At 45.6% G+C, this 23,008-nt stretch overlaps 1 protein-coding gene across 1 annotated transcript in view; it reads right to left on the reverse strand.

The window, feature by feature from the left end:
• Nucleotides 1-22,942, reverse strand: part of LOC107111230 (cadherin-10-like) — an 82,657-nt gene extending 59,715 nt beyond the window's left edge. Inside the window, exons 1-3 of the mRNA XM_015412173.1 lie at nucleotides 22,649-22,942; nucleotides 21,028-21,322; nucleotides 18,744-19,124 (exon numbers count right to left, since the gene is read on the reverse strand). Of these exons, the coding sequence (XP_015267659.1) occupies nucleotides 18,744-19,124; nucleotides 21,028-21,322; nucleotides 22,649-22,942 (970 nt within the window). The remainder of the gene's footprint in view (nucleotides 1-18,743; nucleotides 19,125-21,027; nucleotides 21,323-22,648) is intronic.
• Between the last annotated feature and the right edge of the window lie 66 nt (nucleotides 22,943-23,008).

Here is a 23,008-nt window from a genome sequence, read left to right on the forward strand (position 1 = left end):
GAGCTGAGCTTTCCTGGGGGCACCTGCATTGGGGGGCTATAACTCAGACATCCCAAATCCAATCTTTGCCAAACTCGGAGGGTGGGTGGAGGAGAGCCTCCTGAAGATGCCCTGTGAGTTTGGCATTACTAAATTATGAGGAGGCTGTTACCACCTCCCAAACTCATGTATCAAATGAACCATGAACCGGTTCGGGAAATGGGAAAAGTTTGTGAAAGTTAATTGTTTGTGTAATCAAATGAACCACAAACCACAATTTTCCCGGTTCATGCCCAACCCTACTGGGAACCGTTTAAACCCTGTGCTTCTGCTCCCCCACCCAAGCAGCAGGGAGCAGATATGGGGGGGTTAAATGGCTTCAAGACAGCAGAAATCTGGGAGTGGAATGCCTCTTAGGGGGGATTTTACGCCCTCCTGTCTGCTGACTGTGGCTCTCCATGGCCCATCCCTACACCTAATCCAATCACACCTGCTATTGCCATTCACCTGCTAATACCATTTGGCATCTGAAATCACTCCACCCTCCAAGATATAAGGACAGATTGTCAGGGTCAACAGCAAGCAGGTCCAAACACACTCTCCTGAAAAGGCTATGTTTTATTGGAATACTGGTCTGTTGCGAAGTGATAACAGGTACATTGTCAGGAATAACGATTAGTGCAAGGGGCTCCATACATGTACTCTGATGCTGCATCTAGCTAAGCAAATGAAATCCAAGTGCGCGGGAATCCTCCCGGCGGGATATTACATCATTAATGGGAGACTCACCCCAATCCCTTGAGAGCAGAAATATTCACACCTGTAGTGGAATCCAAGCCCTCCCTTCCCATCAAGGTTATACTGATAACGCTGTCTGGCTGAACCAGTTTGCATGGGGAAAAGAGCTCCTTCCTTATGTTACCCACGGTAGCTAAGCAATACAAGCATGTGTGGCTGCGCAAAAGTCATGGACAAAAGAAAAAAAAGAAAGCATGGCAGCTAGCTGACACAGATAGACTCACATTCTAGCTGTATCTAAAGAAGCGAACAGTGATGCACCGAAGCTCATATCCTGCCACAAAATTTGATAGTCTTTAAGGTGCTACTGAACTCTTGTTCTGTAAGATTTAAGTACATCCTAGAAATATGTACTAGATATACTAAGTATACATTTAGAAACTATGCGGGCCTCTTACTTTTTAAAAAGCAAAAAAAAAATGGTTTGCTAGTTCTTTTTTAAATTAATGTTCATACAATATTTGCATTTCATTAATCATCCCTTCCCTGTATGTCCCATGTGCCTTACTAGTAGGGGAAAAATGCATCCATTACAGTCACAGGTTTCAGCAAATTAATTTAGTCCAACATTATCCAAAAAACCCCAACCCAAACCAGAAGTTCTCCAGGTACTGTGTCTCCCACACTGGATGGGTTACCTGCATGTACTTTGTACTCAGGTGGGCATACTTGAATACAAATGCGAGAATCAGTCTTTAGGTGATGCTCAATCAAAGTCATAGTTCCTAAAGTACAGCATCTGCTCTGTGGTATTACAAAGCATGGAATGACGGAGATGAGCCAAAAGTGGTCAATATTTGGGGGTTGTTACTTATTTACTTATTTGTAGCCTGCTTTTCTTCTCAGTGGGAAGCCAAAGAGGCTTAAGAACAGAAGAACAGAAGAAGAGTCCTGCAGGATCAAATCAATAGTCCATCTAGTCCAGCATCCTGTCTCACACAGTGACCAACCAGTTCCTCTAGACAGCCCACAACAGCATATGGAGGCTGAAGCCTTCCCTTGATGTTGCCTCCTAGCTCTGGGACACAGAGAATTAGTGCCTCTGAATATGGAGGTTCCCCCCAGTCACCATGGCTGGTAGCCATTGATAGACTTATCTTCCATGAATCTATCTAATCCCCCTTTCAAGCTGTTCATTCCTGTGGCCATCACTACATCCTCTGGCAGTGAGCTCCACATTTTAATCACCCTCTGTGTAAAGCAGTATTTCCTTTTGTCCTTTTGTCCATCCTGGACTACTGCCCATCAGTTTCATTGGATGCCCTCAAGTTCCAGTATTTGGGGAGAGCGAGAAAAATTACCATATCAAAAAGAAAATTACAATACAATAAACAAGTCAAAGGGGGCAGGGGAGTCTTCCAAGGACTGGGCAGGTCTTCCTCTCTCTCCTAGCAGACCTTCCTCCAAGCTCTAGGCTCAGAGGTCTTTGGCTCTTGGCCTTTGGTGCACTCAAGGGCTTATGCCCCTGGACATTCACAGACTGACTGAGCCAGAAGAGAAGCAAGGTCAGGGAGGTATTGTACTTGTAATAGCAGGGGATCTCCAGGTGCCACCTGGAGGTTAGCAATGCTAGGCAGAGGGCTAAATTGAAACCTTTCTCCATGACAATTTGATTTCTACTTTAACGGGATTTTATTACTTAGAGAAAATCCCACTCCAGTGCCAGCTTGATGGTCTCCTCGTGTCTTTGTTTTACTTATTGTGATGTAGAACCATTCTTCGGGTTTCTTCAACAAAATCACAAAATCTAAGGATTCAGAGTCTTCCGAGGCTGCTATCAAATAACAAGTGGATCATGCCTACATGTCTCTGAATCCTTAACTGAACTAGACCTTTGAGTTTAATCCAAATGAATTTTAAATGGGAGCAGAACTCCCCAGATATGTCCTCCGTGTTACAATCTATTTTGGTTTAGATGGTAGGAATTCTAATGAGCAGATTGAATTAACAGGCACAAATGTGAAGTTATTATATTCATGCTGATAGGCATCTCCCCTCCCGCGCAGTGGAACCGAATACTGCATGCACCATGGTTTTCCAAGCGCATTACACGGAAGAAAGATTGCATTTGCAAAGGACCTGAAGTTACAAAGCATCCTAGCTAGGATAAGTGGACCAGTATCTCCTGTTGCCCTTTCCCAATAATCAGGGCAAGGCTGTTGGTAATTTGTGGGACTCTCTGTCCCAGGAGTAGGGATGCCAGCCTCGAGGTGGAACCTGGAGATCCCCCGGAATTAGAGGTCAACTAAAAGGTAAAGGTAAAGGTTCCCTTGCTTGAAAGCCAGTCGAATCCGACTCTAGGGTTGCGGTGCTCATCTCCGTTTCAAAGCCGAAGAGCCAGCACTGTCCGAAGACGTTTCTGTGGTCATGTGGCTGGCATGACTAAACACCAAGGTGCACGGAACGTTGTTACCTTCCCACCAAAGTGGTACCTATTTATCTACTTGCAATTTCTTGCTTTCGAACTGCTAGGTTGGCAGGAGCTGGAACTAGAGATGGGAGCTTGCTCCATCATGCGGCACACTCGGGTCTCGAACTGCTGAACTACTGACCGTCCACAGCCTGCAGTTCAGCGTCTTAACCTCTTGAGCCACTACAGAGAGACTAAAGAGATCAATTCCCTAGGAGAAAATGGATGCTTTGGAGGGTGGACTCAATGGCGTCGTACCCATTTGAGATCCCTCCACTCCCTAGGCTCCACCCACAAATCTCCAGGAGTCTCCCAACCTGAAGCTGGAAACTCTATCTCCTCACCTTGGACGGTGGCTATAGAGATCTGGCGACCCTGCCCAAAAGGTATATTTGACACTGTTGATACAGGACTCCCAGGATTATTTGAAAGCACCGTTGTTCCAAAAGGCTTTGGGGGGAAACTTGAGTGTTTCATTTGAGTTTTAAATGGTCGTAATTAAAAAAAAAAGGATATTACAAAAGTCTCCTGCATGTTATGGCTGGGGCCCTAACCCTTTCTTCCATTTCCACGATAGGTCCTCTGTTGCAGAGTGCATTCCTCTAGCATGAGTCACTTCCAGTGCATCACAAGATGCTGGGTGGAAGGCACCCAGTGCCGGTGGGATGCACTCTGCAATGTGCACCACTTCCACAATGGAGGACCTGCTCTGTGAGGGAGGACCCTGCGGTAGCAAAGGGTTAAGATCCAAGCCTCTGTTCAAAGAAGTCAGCTTGAATATTTTCAAGTGGAATAGCCACTTTACCAATGTTGATTACTCCTTGATGTTGTTATTCCTATGGAAGATTTCTGCATGGATGTAACAGTGCTTCACAAGTGGATGTTGTAATGTGGTAACATTACTCCTTACTACCTGCTTGCACTCAGTGAAGCCGGCTGTGGGCTTTTCAGCGCTCTCTCTCTCTTTCTCCCTCTCTCTCTGTCTCTCTGTCTCTCTGTCTGTCTCCCTCTCTCTCTCTTTTGCTTTTGTGCCCCTATTGCTTTTTTCCCCTTTTCCACACGTGTTTTACTCCCTCTAGTGGTCAATTCAATATTACATCACTGTCTATCTGGCATGTATCCCTGCAGATTTAAACTGTAGACATACACTGTGTGCCCCTATTGCTTTTTTCCCCTTTTCCACACGTGTTTTACTCCCTCTAGTGGTCAATTCAATATTACATCTCTGTCTATCTGGCATGTATCACTGCAGATTTAAACTGTAGGTATTTATGCCAGACATACACTGAAGTAATTTCGAATTGACCACCAGAGGGAGCAAAACACATGCATAAAAGGGGGGGAACCTTCAAGCAGTAGGAACACAGAAGCAACAAAAATGAGAATGCAAAAAAACCTCGTATCCCTATTATATTTTCCATATGAACAAGATTGATCCCAGCTCCTTTCTTAAAATTCTAAAGGTGCCCAAAGGATTATCAATTCCTAAAGCATTGGTTCCATGTTCGGAATCATGACCAGAATCCTGGCACTTAGGGAATATCACCACCTTGCTGTACTGTTGCTGCTGCTGTTGATGATCTTGTTGTTTCTAAAAAAACAAATAAAATGAAACAATGCCAATTTGAGACAAGATTTCAGATGTGATACGAGACTTCAGATTCATATGTGAATTGTAAAAGATGAAAAAACTGTATTGCACCTGCAGACCAAAATCCTGAATCTAATCCAACATTGTCATATACAAGGCCAACCCACAGACAACAGGGATTGCAGGCAAAGCATGATGGGTCTTTCACTGCTAGTTGTCCCCATCATCAAGTATTGTGTAATATACTGACTCTGAATACACACACAAACACACACACACCAATCCAATGAGGTGGGTTAGGCTGAGAGTGTGTGACATGGTCAGAGAAACCCGACAAGCTTCCATGGCAGACTGAGGAACTCAAATCCCGTTATCTGAGGTTCTGATCTAACCCTTTAACCACTAAGTCACATTGGGTCACATGGAGGCTGTCATGGAGGGCACAATAGGCTAGAAGTTGTCTAATTCTTTCAAAGAGACATCCAAGCCGAGCCTATACCCTATGGAGACCATTGGGCCCCTAGGGTATAATGGAGAATCGATCTGGGGGTATCTGGGGCTCAAGGGGCTGGGGTTTTTTCGAGGTAGAGGCACTAAATTTGCAGCATAGCTGCTGGTGCCTCTCCTCAAAAAACCTCCCAAGTTTGAAAAAGATTGGACCAAGGTCCAATTCTATGGCCCTCCAGAGAAGGTGCCCCCATCCTCTATTGCTTCCAATGCTGGGGGAGAGGCATTTAAAGAGACCACTCTTTAAATGCCTACTCCTCCACACCACTGCCATGGTGGTCGTAGTGGCACAACTGTTGAGTGAACTCAGAAGCTTCTCGGTATAACTGAATGTACCCGAATGAAAGCCAAAACAACAAAAAAGTCAGCTTTTTCGGAGTCAGATATATTGGTATATATATATATATATATAAAATACCAAAAAAATAACAGTAAGGTATTTTGGGGGGTATTTTTTAAGATTTGGATAAACCGAATGTTCAGCCATACCCTGGAGCATATCTTCCTGTATTTGCTTCAGGCACAGGATGGGCACAGTTTAATCTAATGTAGCTAAAATGCCTACTCATTAAACCAGGAGACGGGACTCAGTCTGTTCAATCACTTCATAATTAATAATTTGACTTGTGTTAAAAGCATGGGCGGTTCTTCCCTGTAGTTTCGTTGGCTTCCACCTCGAGTCTCTAATCAGCTGGAAGACTAATCCGTTCTGATCAATTTGAATACATGAAGGGCCTTCTCCTCTGTTTCATCTCTACATTTAGCCAGTTTAAAAACAGTGCAGCCTTCTGAAGTAAAATTAAAGTGAGCCCCGATTCACCCTTGCAGAGCTACCCAGCCTGCTACATTTCTGCATATTAGACTGTTTCCTTTTTAGAACATCATTTATTTCTTGCCAGCCAATTTTTAATCCCCTTCAATGATGTGCTCGTGTGCCACACTTTGTAGATCCAATCTTTTGAAGAGCACATGAGAGAATATCAGAAGCATTTAGGAAGCCAAACAAATGGCATGGCACAATATTTATTTTCTGTCTTCTTTTTCAGTAATAAGCTAGACTTTTACTAAGGTCCGTCACGCAGCAATCTTTAATATTTTTTTCCCCTTTTATATGCTATGTTCAGCCAAATCTGAGCATACTTAAATCTGGAGACTGGACGCTTCAACAGACGAGACAGAACTTTAACAAACCTGAAAAATGTCCCAGGTTTGCAGAAAAATCTGAAAACTTACAAAAAGTTGGAGGGGGTAAAAAAAAACCCAAGTGATAAAAGGGAGTTCCTGTAGCTTTAAGAAATAGATGCCCTCAGTGGCTGCTGCTAGCCAGCTACAACAGGCTTGGTATCTGCTAGTAAAAGGTGGAGGGCAGGTCCCTTTCCAGGGCTGTTTTGGTTTTTGAGGGAAGACTCACTGGGTCAAGTCCTGGGGGGACCACCAGGTGACTCTCACAATTCACATGAGTCACCTAGTTTTGGCTGCTTACTGATGTTCACGAAAGCCAGTGTGGTGTAGTAGTTAGAGTTTCACACTAGGACTTTGGATCCCTGTCATTGTGCATCAACTCACTGCATGAACTTGGGCCAGTTACACATTCTTTGCCTAACCTTCCTCACTGGCTGGGCCACAGTTTTCCTGGGAAGAGCATACCAGGTGTAGGTTAGGGTGGAAAGCTGAGCATGAGGGAAATTCACCCCACCAGTCCTTATGGGGTCAGACAGAAACATACTGGTGAGCTATAGTAAAGTTTCTGTAGCTTAGTAATAGTGTATATGCTGTGTATGCAGAAAGTTCCAGGTTCTTTTCCTGGGATTTTCAGTGAAAAGTTCTTAGGTAACAATAGCTCAAAATAATGGCTTTTTGGAGAGCTTTAAAGATGTAAGACCTTTTCAGGCATTACGTTTTTGTCACTCAACATCTCACACAGTGAGAGAGAATGCTACTTGCGATCATCTTGTGATGCACAATTGCTATTTTGCCTGAGTGAGATAGCATGTGTGTTTTTCAGTTTCGGTGCATGGGGACACATACCCTTGTAAACCAGGGTATGGGGCAGTACGTACCATGGCTAGACTATACATTTGTCATCCTTTTCAGACAAAATGGTGAACCATATTGTATAGAAATATTGATTTCTACAAGTCTCATGCCTTCTCCTGTGACGACATTCTATGTCTCTGTTTCCTGTGCAGGTCAAATGGTCCAGGGCAGACCACATGGCCTGAACAACCTCAATAGCCATGCCATATAACCACCCATTCTTTCACACCTCTAAGTGGAAGAGCTAGACTTCAAGGCGCCTGCTTTAAGGCTACATGGACCATGCCACGTACATCATGGAGAAGCTGGAAGTTGGGTCACCTGACTGCAGGCATGGTCTCCAAACTTCTAGCCTATCCCCACATGTAGCCATGACAACCAAAAATTGGGCACATCCCCTGTCTGCTCCTGGTTGGCTGATGGCAACAGCTGATCATGACTGGAATTGGGGTTTAATTGCTTGATCCCAATGAGAGAGAGAGCTCTCTGATTGCTGATCTCTGCCCTCTGCTCTCTGTTCCTGCTCTATCTGCTTGTTTTATTACACCTGAAATGCAGCCCGTGAGGGACAAAGGACTGGTTTTGTGAATTGGACCACAAGGTTGAGCAAAGATGGATTTTGCCTTCAAAATCCCTTGGACTGTTTGGATATTTGTCAACTTGGTAAATATGTATCTTTTACTGTGTAGTTAAGGCAAATCGCCTTAGGTTTGTTATTTTGTAAACTCTGGTAGTCTATGCTAACCTCTGTACTAAATAAAGATTCCTGATTGTTAAAATTGTCTTTGATGTTGTACCTGAATTCCAAGGCTAAATCTTGTGGCCTAAACGCTCACCATATACGCTACTATTGAAGAGTAAAAAGTATGCATCTCTGGGAATGAGTTGCTAATGTGTTCTGTCCCAGATACCAACTGAAAGTTTGAACCTCTAATCTCAGGTTGGGGGGAACTTCTGTAGAGGTTCTGGTGGCACATGGTTTTGAAACCAGAGAGGGTATAGACCATCTCGTGGTTTGTTGTTTAATGTACTGGAAAAGTACAGGATTCCCTCTCATCCCTGGACTGGCGTGAGGGGCTAAATCCTGTACACATATATACTGAGAAGATCATCCATCGTGCGCTCCCCCAGTATATGAGACAGCAGTGCCAGAACATGCTGTGAAAAGTTCTCTGGCCATATGAACAAGATGGATGGTTTTGGTGCTCTCAAACAATGCTCACTCAAAGCTGTGGAGTCTTGTGAGCAAAAATTCTACTTTGTGAGCTACTGGCATTAAAGTTGTGAGCAAGCAATTTGGCTACTGCAACAACTAGTTTGCTCTAGAGCCATCCTTCCTGAGCTAAGACAAAAAAGGTGTGAGCCAGAGGCTAACAAACTGTGAGCTAGCGCACACTAACACAGCTTAGAGGGAACATTGCTCAATCATACCTTTTAAGACTCCCCTGCCCTTGATAGATCAGGATAGCCCAATTTTGTCAGGTTTGGAAGCTAAGCAGGGTCAGCCCTGGTGAGTATTGGATGGCAGATCACCAACGAAGTCCAGGGCTGGGACACAGATCCAGGCAATGACAAACCACCTCTGAACATCTCTTGCCTTGAAAACCCTATGGGGTTGCCAGAAGTCAGCTGTGACTTGATGGCAAACAAAACAAAACAGAACACTGAATGAGATCCTCTAAAGCTTGGGAGTAGGGTGTCCTCAGTATGCAAGTGATACTAATCGTACAACTTTTTATGGTCCCAGAAGCAACCATCCCTATTTTGGGCTGGTGTCTGTCTGTCATGGTCCAGGGGCTGAGGGTCAAATAGCTGAAACTCAGTTTTTAAAAAGATGGAGGTTGTTATGTATGCAGCCTGCCACATGGCGGCCACAAGAAAGACAGGAGCTTGGCTCCAGAAAGACAATGGGACCTAGGATCCTAGTTCCCCCACTTAGCTGACCAATAGGCTTCTTGGCGGGAAATTCAAACCCTCCAATGGAGTGGGAGGCCCGGGGACAGGGGTGTATATAGTTGGCCTTGCGGGGCCGTTTTTCGTCTTTATGTTAAGTACGCAATAAATGTGTGCAACTGCATGTCGTCGTCCGAGTCCTCCATGCGGCGAACCCAGTACTTTTCAGAGGTGATGCTGGTTGGTGAGGTTGCTAGTTTGTACGATACCAAGTGGTGCACCCTTCATGGGGTCAGTTTCCCTTTGTTGGAGACAGCTGAGAATTTGGGGGTCTTGTTGACTCAAGTTCTTTTGTTTGAAGGGGAAAAAAAGCGTGCATGGCAGCAAAACGCTGTGTTGTTTTTAAACCCGACCCATCATAAAGGAAGGTTATCTAGACTTAGCCAATCTAACCATGCTGAATCTTGTTACAGTAAATTTGAGGCTAGATTACTGTAATGTGCCTTACATGGGGCTGCCCTTGGGAATGACACAAGGGTTGCCAGACCCCCCAGTGGAGGCAGGGGTCCCCTGCTGACAGGTCCCATCATTCTGCCACTGATCAGCTGGCCGGAAGGGAGAAACTTACCCAAAAAAGGAGATCCAGCCAAAATGCAGACGTGCAACTACGTGCCTACGTCTCTGCCCATGTGACCTGGAAGTGACACCATCACATCTGCAATGCCAGAGCGATGCTCTGGTATTTGGGCAAAAACTCTATGGTAGAATCCAAATTTACCATAGAGTTTTTGCCCAAATACCAGAGTGTCACCCTGATATCCCTTCTGGGTCACATGGACAATGACATAGACATATCACTGTATGTCAGATGGGCCTCCCTGCTGCTCCCAGTAAGTCCCCCCCTCATTTATTATTTGGAACAATCCCTAATACTAGGGTTGCCAAGTCTATTTACCTTGGTGGTGGGAGAGCCTCGCTGGGCTCCAGGAGCTGTCGGTGGACGTGTGCGAGCACGAAGTACACGTTTGCTGCCAGCCTGTCACCGGAAGTGATGTGCGACATTGACATGTTGAGGCCGTGGCCCCAATCGTCGGAGGGAAAACTCTATAGTTTTCCCTCTGACGATCGGGGCCACGTCCCCAACATGATCGACGTGGTTGTTGCAATTTGTGGGGGGCAGAGTTCCCCCCGGGGCCCGATTCCATGGCGGTGGAAATCGGGCCTCCAAAGTGGGGGGTTACCCGCCCCCCGCCCCCACTTGGCAGCCCTACTTAATACATACATTGCACTTGTTCTAAAAACATTACACTGATTTGTTTTCTAATTCAATCCAAGGTCCAGGTTTACGCAGCCGCAGCTCTTCAAGTCCTGGGAGCTACATGCTTGATGCACTGTCTCTTTCAGTATACAAACCATTTGGGCCACAGAATCCAAATTAAGAGAATCCGTTTTTAAAAAATCAAAATGCGGGGGGGGGAATCAGGTGGCTAAGATTACGCGTTAAAAAGGTGGATTAGGAACATTGAAGTACATGTTGGAAAAGAACACTCAGAGAGAGAGAGAGAGAGAGAGAGAGAGGGAGGGAGGGAGGGAGGGAGAAGCAAGGGGGTTTAGGATGTTCTCTTCAGCGGGCAATTTAGAAGGCAGAGTAATGAACAGGTCAGGGGAGATAGTCGGAATCTCTCTATATAGCTGCTCTTCCTACTTTAATTGCAACTTTTGGAGCTAAGATGTTATACTGAATGTGACAGACCCAGCTCCTACCTTTAATCTGGTTAAGGCAGTAGATTTCAGGGATTGTTAAAAGGACAGAAATCTGTCAATTATTTTAAATTTACTATTTAACCATTTTTGGGGGGGTGGGGGAATTGCCTCAGACACCAAAATGCCTTTGGCCATCTTAGCCCCCCCCCTTTACTGGATGGGAACGATTGGGTGGGGGTGGAATCAGCAGTAAACATATAAATGTTATTGTGCCAAGCTTTCGTATCAGCCACGAATACCCATCACATTCTGAGGGGGTCTTTTGTATCATTCTGAGGGGGGAAAGGGGGGATTATTTTGACATTTAGAGTGAGAAGGAGAGGCTATTGAAAGGCCCACTTGGGGGGAAAGTGAAGGAAGTATGAAGGGGGCTGTATTGAAAGGAATTCTCATGGATCTGGCCATAGGAAAAAGAGGACATGGTGCAGTAATGACGGAGCGAATGGAAAAGCCTGGGGAATCAGGGAAGCAGTATAGCCACTATAAATAGATTTTGTTGGACTTCTGAAGAGAATGACAAAAGGGATGCTGGCCTCAAAAGGATGGCAGGGTACCTGTTGCCGACTGCCTGCGGACCCAGAGGGAGGTCGCTCCTCTGTGAAGGCTGCATTGATATCCCTCAGGTAGGAGGGCGGCGGAGATTAGAAGGCCGAGCGACCAACTAGGAAGGGAGGATGACAGCAATCAAAGACGCTGAGAGAATCAGAGCCTGTGTCATTCATAGGATGCGCTGCGAACCCCTGAAGATGCAAGGCAGACAGAAGGTGGACAGAGACATTAAAGGCAAGGTCTAGAAATAGGTCAGAAGGGAAGAATGGAAGGGACACACTAAAAGAACAGTGGAGGAGTCGGTTCATAAAGAAAGGATGTGCACGGGCTAGAAAGCCTCCTCCCGGCTGCAGGGAGCCTGCAGGAATAGACAAAGGGAAGAAAGGTAGCTCAGTCAGAGAACAGAGGAAGGACAGGGGTTTCAGGTGGCAGCTACAGGAGATAAATGATACAAAAATATATATATGGTGCTGCACTGTGAGACACTTCTATCCTTGAGGAGGGAGATCCTCAAGTGGGAGCTTAGAATAGAGCCTCCAGATCTTTTAATCCAGCCCTGAGACCGCCAGGATAATCGCTGATTGTTCCATAGATGGTGGATTAATATTTAGGACGTCAGTTGAGTGTGGAGATGCGTTGAGAGCGAGCTAAGCAGCTGGTGCTGTGAGATGTTAATAATGTCATGGTTTGGCTTGCTGTTCCAAATCAATCCTGTCATGCTAGATAGGACTCACGTCTGGGTTTTTCTTCTTCTAAACAAAACAAAACACCGGCGTTTATTCATTTAGATCGTTATATTCCATTGTTCTACCCAGCAAGACCCAAAGAAGATGATAAGATTCTCCTCCCCTCCATTTTATCCTCATACCTGCCTGTGTGGATGAAAGAGACTGACTGGTCCAGGGTCAATCAGTGAGCTGCCATGGCAGTGCAGGGATTATGAACCGGTTTCTAGTCCACCACTGATACCCCTACACCACATGTTGGGCTAAGCATGACTTCCTCAACCTGCTCTTTTGCCTAGAACACATTCCTTCAGCATTAGGATTCCCTGTGTGTGGCACACCAATCAAACAACAACACAATGGCAGCATGAAAGACTCTTCCCTTGGCGAGCTATTTCTATGAAGCAGTTTGCCAGATGGAGCAGAACCATTATTAGTAAATAACAGTCTCACGGGTGTTATGTCCCAGGCCCGGCATCGACCGACCTAGCTTGATACTGAGAACAATAGTGAGCTAGGATCCTGGAAGTATATTTCAGCGGGGGATTCACAAAGTGTTTATAGTCATTTCTCTCTCTAAATCCAAGCCTAATTCAATGGTGTCAAAAGAGGCAAAGAACTCCCACTATTCACACTTCTAGCCCATAAATAGTTTTCATCTGATCTCTGGAGGGAGGGCTACCCTCTGTAATGATGCACACCTCCTGCCCACCTTTCAATAATCAGGGAGCCTCGGAATACGTTTATTCCATATTTCACTTTTCTAGGTAACACAGAAGTAGCTTATTTCTAGATATGTTCTCTGCTGATTTATGATTGTTTCTATCCATGTGCAATGACGGGTTTGTTTGTTTTTTCCTCCTTAAATTGTTCTTATTTAGCTGGAGGTCGAACAGACAAGGGAAGATGTTGAAAACGGGGCTTGTTGTTTCCAATTATGATCTCAGTATTTTTATCGATCTACAGAACAGATACAATGTCAACAGCAAAACCAAAACATACACCCTAATGTGAGGATTTATCCTTCATATCTTCTTAAAGGAAGATGTATTAAAATGCCTGCTCCCCCTTTCCGACGTCTCTAGAAATTATGGCACCTTGGATGATATGTCCAGTGTTCCATCTCAGCCATCCACTTTTAAACAAGTTAAATTTCAAATTGAAATCAGGAGGGGGGGGAAGTATAGCTTAATAACAAGATCTGAGAGTTCAGCTCGTAAGATGTTTAAGGGCCTTAAAGCTGTCCTGTGAGAGAAGATGAAACCATGTTATGATTGTATCAAATGCAGATAGAGAGCTATTATCAGAGGTCATCATAGTCTAGCTGCCATGGCCAGTGATCAACTAACCATGGGCCCAGCCCCGGCCAAAACAGAAGACTGATTTATTATCATGTGTATTTAAGACTGATAGGAAATTGCACCGATGTTAGGCAGGTCAGGCCTCTCTGTAGACCGGGGTGGGGCAAACTTGCTTAACGTAAGAGCCACATAGAATAAACTTCAGATGTTTGAGAGCTGCAGGAAATGTACAAATATCACACACACATTTTTATTGGAAAATATGGAAATTTGCTTTTTATTAACATTAAATGAGACAGCCACAAATGAAAATAAAAGGGGGTAAAAACAGATATTGATGATGATATTTATTTATCCAATGATATTTGTAGGCTGAAGGGGGGCTTTGAGAATTCATTTAAAATTAAAGTTGCTTTCTTTCTCTGCTCCCCCACTTCTCAAGCCTACCCAGGGAGGGGAACAATGGCTGGGAGCCACACAATATGTGTGAAAGAGTAGCATGTGGCTCCTGAGCCACAGTTTGGCCACCCCTGCTGTAGAACTTCCCTGGAGCCCCCATTCCAGATTTCCTCTCAACCGGCAGCAGGGGGATAATGGGGGAGGGCATTTGGCATCATCCCAACACATAGTATCACTTCCAGAACAGAACTGGAAGAGATGCCATTATGTGACATGATGTTCTAGGATTCCCCTAAAACTCTATGGTTTAGAGTGTAGATCCAACATGATGACATCACCTTCAGTTTCATCCCGGAGGTGATTTTATGTGTTGCAGCAATGTCAAATCCTTTGCCCCCCCACCAATTCTCCTGTTGAGGTGTGATCATGTGAAGCAAAAGTGCCTATGAAGGGTTAAGTGATGTAACCGTATGTTAGCCTTCTTCCTACTGCAGCTGTTTTCTGTTTGTTATTGTTAAGGTGATGATTCTAAGGACAGGCAGACCTACCAATTAACTCTATCTGGAAAAACTGTTTTGACCATAAAGTGGGGGCAGCTGATATTTGAAAGGGGAAAAGAGTATATTTTGACACCTTAGCTGGAGGGAAATTTAGCCTAGGAGATTCTGGGAACTCCTGTATGTGGTTCGTATTTGCAGACCTCGACATGAAGCCACATTTCTCGTTGTGACCTATGGCCTATGCTTCCTGAAAACTGCACTGTAGAACACAGGTAGTTGAGTTAGTGTTTATTATTTTGTTGTACTCTCTGAAGTGTTTTGTTGCTGGGTTTTGTGTTTCTCTCTTTTGACCATAGTTTTAAATAAATATTTTCTTTTAAAACTTAAGTTGGCTCATGTGTGCTCAAGTCTCCTGTTAACCCACAAGAATGCCTAGCTATCTTGACATGGTGGCAGTGGTGGGATGTGCCAGAGTTGCTAAATGGGGATGAAGGGAGCGAAGTATTGGAGGAGGTACCTATAGATCCATCCCTGTCAGAGCAACAACTAGCAGAGTTGAGGGAGGTACTGAGGTGTTTTCAGCCCCTATTTGCTAACGAACCTGGTGAAACTAATCAAATTGAGCATCATATAGAGACAGGAGATCAGGTTCCTATTAAGTCCAGACCCTACCCCCTGGATGGCCTGATGAGGGAGGTCGCTGCAGCCGAAATACAACAGATGTTGAAGTGGGGGGTGATTAAAGAATCATAATCAGAGTGGGGAGCCCCAATAGTCATGATGCCAAACAAGAAAATAAGGGAAGATGCACCACTTGAATATTGTTTCTGTGTGGACTACAGAAAATTCAATAAACTGACCACTGTAGATCCTTACCCCACCCCAAGAGTAGAGACCTTAATAGAGGAGTTGGCTGGAGCTGCCTATATCAGCACCCTCGATTTGGCCTCCGGATATTGGCAAGTTCCATTAAACAAGGAGGCTTCAGATAAGACTGTGTTTGTATCTCTGTTGGGCCATTATCAGTTTGTAAAAATGCTCTTTGGGTTAAATGGGGCCAGCAAGACCTTCCAACGACTTATGGATCAAGTCTTGCGAGGTTTGCCTTTTGCAACGGCCTATCAGGATGATGTTGCCATATATAGTGGCTCATGGGGGGAACATCTGGGGCACATATGTCAGGTCCTACAAAGGATACAGCAGGCTGGACTTATGATAAAGGCTGCTAAGTGTCAATGGGGTGTAATCAAGTAGTGTATTTAGGACATGTAGTGGGGTCAAGAAGTATGAAACCTCAAGAAGCCAAAGTTGTTAGCATTAAGGAGTGGCCTCAACCTCGTACTAAAAAGGAAGTACAATCATTTATCGGTCTAATAAACTTTTATAGAAGATACATCAAGGGGTTCAGTAAATTGCTTCTCCCCTGACCGATTTGTGTAGAAAGAAAGCCCCCAATAATGTGGTGTGGACTCCTGATTGCCAACAGGCTTTTAATGCATTAAAAGAGTGTTTGGTCCATTAGTATTCCCCCTGATTACAAAAAGCCTTTCGTGGTAAGAACAGGTGCCTTGGAGAGGGGTCTTGGGGTGGCCCTTCTTCAAAAAGGGTGATGATGGGAAATTTCACCCCATCATTTACATAAGTCGTAAGCTTCTACCCCGGGAACAAGCATATTCCACTGTAGAAAAGGAAGGCTTGGCCTTGGTGTGGGCTCTCTCAAAATTGAAGCCATATCTGAATGGGATTAAGTTTACAGTAGAAACCGATCATAATCCATTGTCATTCATTCATAGGATGAAAGGTAATAATGCCCGGATTTAAGATGGGCATTAAGTTTGCAAGATCTTGAATTCCAGGTGATCCATATCGCTGGGAGTCAGAATGTCCTGGCTGATAGCCTATCTCGACGGGGAGGAGAATGAAGATGCCAAGCTGAATGTATGACAGTAGTATGATGTGTAGTGAAATTGTTATGTTAGGATTTCCTTTTGCATATGAAGAGTGTAATAGCTTTGACCATGGCTTAATCCATGACTCTCAGCTTTTCAGGGGGCATGTGAAGCAAAAGTGCCTATGAAGGGTTAAGTGATGTAACTTTATGTTAGCCTTCTTCCTAGTGCAGCTGTTTTCAGTTTGTTATTGTTAAGGTGCTGATTCTAAGGACAGGCAGACCTACCAATTAACTCTATCTGGAAAAAACTGTTTTGACCATAAAGGGGGGGCAGCTGATATTTGAAAGGGAAAAAGAGTATATTTTGACACCTTAGCTGGGGGGAAATTTAGCCTAGGAGATTCTGGGAACTCCTGTATGCGGTTCGTATTTGCAGACCTCGACGTGAAGCCACATTTCTCGTTGTGACCTATGGCCTATGCTTCCTGAAAACTGCACTGTAGAACACAGGTAGTTGAGTTAGTGTTTATTATTTTGTTGTACTCTCTGAAGTGTTTTGTTGCTGGGTTTTGTGTTTCTCTCTTTTGACCATAGTTTTAAATAAATATTTTCTTTTAAAACTTAAGTTGGCTCATGTGTGCTCAAGTCTCCTGTTAACCCACAAGAAAGCCTAGCTATCTTGACAAATAATCATCATTGATATTGTGCAGTGTGGATAGGAACTGTGGGTAACATTCACGACTGAATGACAAGATGTTGGGTTTGCACTGAGATGATCTGTCCACAATGGATTGATACATTTGGTTCTAGGTCCAGGAAGAGAATCTGCACCCTGTCTGCTTCCACCTGCTCTGTTGCATGGTTTTAAATTCTGATGCTTCCATTGGTTGAGATAGGTTGAATTCAGCAGCATTCATCTTGTGATGCAGCCAAGATGGCTTATACTGCACAACTTGGACTTCTACCTAAGACAGCTAATAGCATTTTCTGCTTTTGTTGGGAAGGGAATGTTTCCCAGCCAATGGCTCTTACACTCAGGAAGTAATTAGTTCTAACCTGTGCAAGTAAGGAAGAAGTATTCCTCCTACTCAGAAGGGGGAGGGGAAATACCACCTTCTAGTTGGCACATATTTGGGGCATTTTGATTTGATTACTTTCTGGCTCTGCACATGTTGTCCACTGTGACTGTGGAGAAGGATTCCGTTATGTGGATTAATCTGTTAGGAATTATTTCGTCATGGTGAATTTGCACTCAGTTTTGAGTTATGTCTCACAGCCACTGTGACTGTGGAGAAGGATTCCGTTATGTGGATTAATCTGTTAGGAATTATTTCGTCATGGTGAATTTGCACTCAGTTTTGAGTTATGTCTCACAGCCAGTTTATCGGTTTAAACAGCTGACCAAAATCGCTTGGAAAGGCTTTTCCTGGAGAGTCCAACTTCAGACCACAAGGGTGTGTGAGAATGTCTGGTTTTTGAATGTCCCGGCATCAAATTTTACTTCTTTTAGTTAATTTCAGGACTGCTTACGTGGTCCTCAAAGTGGTTCACAATATAGTTTAACAGAACATATTTAATAAAATGGATATAAAATCTCACTCTTTAACATTAAATAACATTTGAAAGGGGGGGAAATCTTGGGGAATAGGTCCTTCATGTACGCTGAGTCCAAACATTTAGGTCAAAATCACCACCTTGTACTTGGCGGGAGCACAAATTGGAAGCCAGTCTACATGGCACAAAACTAGTTCAATATGATCTCCTTGGTCTATCCCAGACTGGCCCCTGGTAGCCATATTTTGTACCAACTTCAGTTCCCAAACTGCCTTCATGGGTATGTCATACATGTATATATCTATTCTATATGGTATGTTACAGGGTATGTCTGCAAACAGAAAAGTAGCCTGTTCAGAAGGCGACTCTAAGCTAAATTTCCACATGCTGGGAGGTTTTTTGTGGGAGAGAATTCAAAGAGTCAAACCGCCTCCATCCACCCACAGCCTGAAGTGCAAAAGGCCAAACAACGGGTCATCATCTTAATTTGGTTCATCGTACAGGGTTGTACCCAGCCAGCTTTTTCATTTCATCTCTCTTCTCTCTGTCCAACATGCCTATTCTGTCTATGCAGGTCCTGTGATCCTCAGAAGAGTTTATCAGGTGGTCCAAGGGGACACCCTTCTCCCTTTTTCACCAGCAGAAAACCTGGTTAGATCCAACCCATTATCTGCCCATCAGACCTTTGAGGTCCCTTTCAGTTTTGAACATTCTGTTCTCTGCAGAAGTTAGCACAAAACTATTGCTCTGTCTTTCCACAGGTTAGCATCCCTGCCCTGACTATATGACCGTGGGAGATCTTTGCACTGAAAAGCATTTCTTTCCCATATAAATGTGATACTTACCAACCATTGACATTTCAGGAACACTTGCGGTATAAACTTCTTCTGGGAACATGGGCTCATTGTCGTTGATGTCATGGATTTTGATGACGAACTCGGATTCAGGCTCCACGGGCCTCAGCGTCCTTCTGTTAATAGCCTGGGCACGTAGGGTGTAGAAAGCCTTCTCTTCCCTGTCAATTCTTCTCGTGGCATGGATGTCACCCGTTTTCTCATCAATAATAAACAGAGTGCCGGCCCCATCTCCCGACAGAATGTACTTGAGGGAACCATCTCCTTTGTCCTGGTCAGAGTGAAGCTGGAAGATTAAAAAAAAGAAGAAGGTGGGTGAGGCAAGCACGCAATGAGGAAGTATGTAGCTTTTATTAATAGAGAGCCAATTCTCTACATGACAGTAAATCACACAGGGCGCATCAAACAAGTGACACGTTGACAAAGCCAAGTCCCTTTCCATTTTTGTTGATGCTGCACCGGAGAGCGCGTGCGTTGCATTCAGGCTCTGCTTCCTCAACACCCCAAACACGGAGAAGACTCCTACGAGTTTGGCTCCCATGGTGGATTTTAGGGTTGTTCCCCCCCCCCCACGACACCTGTTCGGGGCGGGGGAACATTTGTGTCACAAATCTTAAAGAAGATTTTTATGTTAATGCTGACCTTTTCCTTCCTTGCAAAAGAACCTATTAAACATTCACAACCTGCTGCGTTCATCGTAAATTCTCTAAGCAGATAAAGGACGTGGCAGGAAACACGATAATTAAGGGAAGAAGCATAGCCAGTGTTAGTGTTGCACTCTTTTTTTTATTCCCCACCCCCTTCTTAACTCTTCGTATTTGCTTCAAAAGAGTAAATGGTGAATATACATCGCGTAGAGAGGGGATACTGGAGTTCTGTAACTGCGAACGGAAAGTTACTGTGCCGCTTTTAAAAAGTGAAGATACAGTTTGCATTTATTAACCATTGACACTGTACCTGGTGGTCTGAAATCAAATTATGGATCAGAGGAAGGTAGGGATGCCATCCTCCAGGTGTGACCTGGGGATCCCTTAGAAATAAAGCTCAAGTCCAGACTATGGAGATCAGCTCCCCTGGATAAAATGGATGCTTTGGAGGGTGGACTCTGTGGCAGGGGCGGCCTGGGCTCTGGCCGTCAACTCCCTTCTGGACATGCCCCTCCTGGGTCAGAGCACACTGCCACCGAGGTGCCTACGAGGACCGGAGCCAAGGGAAGTCGTCTGTAGGAGCAGGAGGGTGGACCTCAGATGACGGGGTGTGCAGAATGGCTCAACTGCCACTCTTACCCGTTCCTGGGTTTCTGGCCTTAGCACCGGTTCACCGGTGACACGGGACTCGCATCGGATCTCTCTCTCTCCATGCTACAGGTCCCTAGCCAGTCCCAGACCTCCTCCCTGGTCTCTCCTCGCTCCACCTTTATTACCCCCTCGGCTCCCGGCACCTCCCTCACCTCCTTGCTCCACCCCCTTTACATGGAGAGACGCCGAGCCGCTTCCGCCGGCCACGCCCCAGTATGGGGAATAGGTCCTTCATGTACGCTGAGTCAAAACATTTAGGTCAAAATCACCACTTTGTACTTGGCGGGAGCACAAATTGGAAGCCAGTCTAGATGGCACAAAACTAGTTCAATATGATCTCCTTGGTCTATCCCAGACTGGCCCCTGGTAGCCATATTTTGTACCAACTTCAGTTCCCAAACTGCCTTCATGGGTATGTCATACATGTATATATCTATTCTATATGGTATGTTACAGGGTATGTCTGCAAACAGAAAAATAGCCTGTTCAGAAGGCGACTCTAAGCTAAATTTCCACATGCTGGGAGGTTTTTTGTGGGAGAGAATTCAAAGAGTCAAACTGCCTCCCTCCACCCACAGCCTGAAGTGCAAAAGGCCAAACAACAGGTCATCATCTTAATTTGGTTCATCGTACAGGGTTGTATCCAGCCAGCTTTTTCATTTCATCTCTCTTCTCTCTGTCCAACATGCCTATTCTGTCTATGCAGGTCCTGTGATCCTCAGAAGAGTTTATCAGGTGGTCCAAGGAGACACCCTTCTCCCTTTTTCACCAGCAGAAAACCTGGTTAGATCCAACCCATTATCTGCCCATCAGACCTTTGAGGTCCCTTTCAGTTTTGAACATTCTGTTCTCTGCAGAAGTTAGCACAAAACTATTGCTCTGTCTTTCCACAGGTTAGCATCCCTGCCCTGACTATATGACCGTGGGAGATCTTTGCACTGAAAAGCATTTCTTTCCCATATAAATGTGATACTTACCAACCATTGACATTTCAGGAACACTTGCGGTATAAACTTCTTCTGGGAACATGGGCTCATTGTCGTTGATGTCATGGATTTTGATGACGAACTCGGATTCAGGCTCCACGGGCCTCAGCGTCCTTCTGTTAATAGCCTGGGCACGTAGGGTGTAGAAAGCCTTCTCTTCCCTGTCAATTCTTCTTGTGGCATGAATGTCACCCGTTTTCTCATCAATAATAAACAGAGTGCCGGCCCCATCTCCCGACAGAATGTACTTGAGGGAACCATCTCCTTTGTCCTGGTCAGAGTGAAGCTGGAAGATTAAAAAAAAAAATGAAGGTGGGTGAGGGAAGCACGCAATGAGGAAGTATGTAGCTTTTATTAATAGAGAGCCAATTCTCTACATGACAGTAAATCACACAGGGCGCATCAAACAAGTGACACGTTGACAAAGCCAAGTCCCTTTCCATTTTTGTTGATGCTGCACCGGAGAGCGCGTGCGTTGCATTCAGGCTCTGCTTCCTCAACACCCCAAACACGGAGAAGACTCCTACGAGTTTGGCTCCCATGGTGGATTTTAGGGTTGTTCCCCCCCCCCCACGACACCTGTTCGGTGCGGTGGAACATTTGTGTCACAAATCTTAAAGAAGATTTTTATGTTAATGCTGACCTTTTCCTTCCTTGCAAAAGAACCTATTAAACATTCACAACCTGCTGCGTTCATCGTAAATTCTCCAAGCAGATAAAGGACGTGGCAGGAAACACGATAATTAAGGGAAGAAGCATAGCCAGTGTTAGTGTTGCACTCTTTTTTTTATTCCCCACCCCCTTCTTAACTCTTCGTATTTGCTTCAAAAGAGTAAATGGTGAATATACATCGCGTAGGGAGGGGATACTGGAGTTCTGTAACTGCGAACTGAAAGTTACTGTACCGCTTTTAAAAAGTGAAGATACAGTTTGCATTTATTAACCATTGACACTGTACCTGGTGGTCTGAAATCAAATTATGGATCAGAGGAAGGTAGGGATGCCATCCTCCAGGTGTGACCTGGGGATCCCTTAGAAATAAAGCTCAAGTCCAGACTATGGAGATCAGCTCCCCTGGATAAAATGGATGCTTTGGAGGGTGGACTCTGTGGCAGGGGCGGCCTGGGCTCTGGCCGTCAACTCCCTTCTGGACATGCCCCTCCTGGGTCAGAGCACACTGCCACCGAGGTGCCTACGAGGACCGGAGCCAAGGGAAGTCGTCTGTAGGAGCAGGAGGGTGGACCTCAGATGACGGGGTGTGCAGAATGGCTCAACTGCCACTCTTACCCGTTCCTGGGTTTCTGGCCTTAGCACCGGTTCACCGGTGACACGGGACTCGCATCGGATCTCTCTCTCTCCATGCTACAGGTCCCTAGCCAGTCCCAGACCTCCTCCCTGGTCTCTCCTCGCTCCACCTTTATTACCCCCTCGGCTCCCGGCACCTCCCTCACCTCCTTGCTCCACCCCCTTTACATGGAGAGACACCGAGCCGCTTCCGCCGGCCACGCCCCAGTGCCTCTGCCCGCCCCGAGACCTCCCCAGGCTGTCGGCGAGCGGTCGCGTCCCGAAGCTGCGCACCACTCCGTAGCCTCCAACGGGGTTCCGCCCCAACCGGCCGCCTCCCTCGAGCCCTGTCGGGTGACTCCTGCCGGCCCCCCCCGTCGCGCTTCTCCTCCGTCCGGGGCGTCGTCGCGGGCAGCCCGTTGTGCCTCTGTCGCTTCTCTCCCGCCCGTCTCGGCCAGCATGTCGGCCCGTCGTCGTTCCCCGGTCGCCGTGGGAGCCGCTGCTCTCCTCCTTGCCTGGGTGAGTCCTGGGGCGTCCCGAGCCGGCTCTCTCTCTCCCTCTCTCTCGTCTCTCGGGTCTCGGCCGGGACAGTGGCATAGATCCCGTCCTCCCCAGGCTCCATCCCCAAATCACCAGAAGTTTCCCAACCTGGATCTGTCCCCGCTAACCCCCCCCCCCCATCCCCTCC

Source organism: Gekko japonicus, unplaced genomic scaffold (genome assembly GCF_001447785.1).
Source record: "Gekko japonicus isolate JY-2015 unplaced genomic scaffold, Gekko_japonicus_V1.1 scaffold2320, whole genome shotgun sequence".
NCBI classification, from domain to species: domain Eukaryota; kingdom Metazoa; phylum Chordata; class Lepidosauria; order Squamata; family Gekkonidae; genus Gekko; species Gekko japonicus.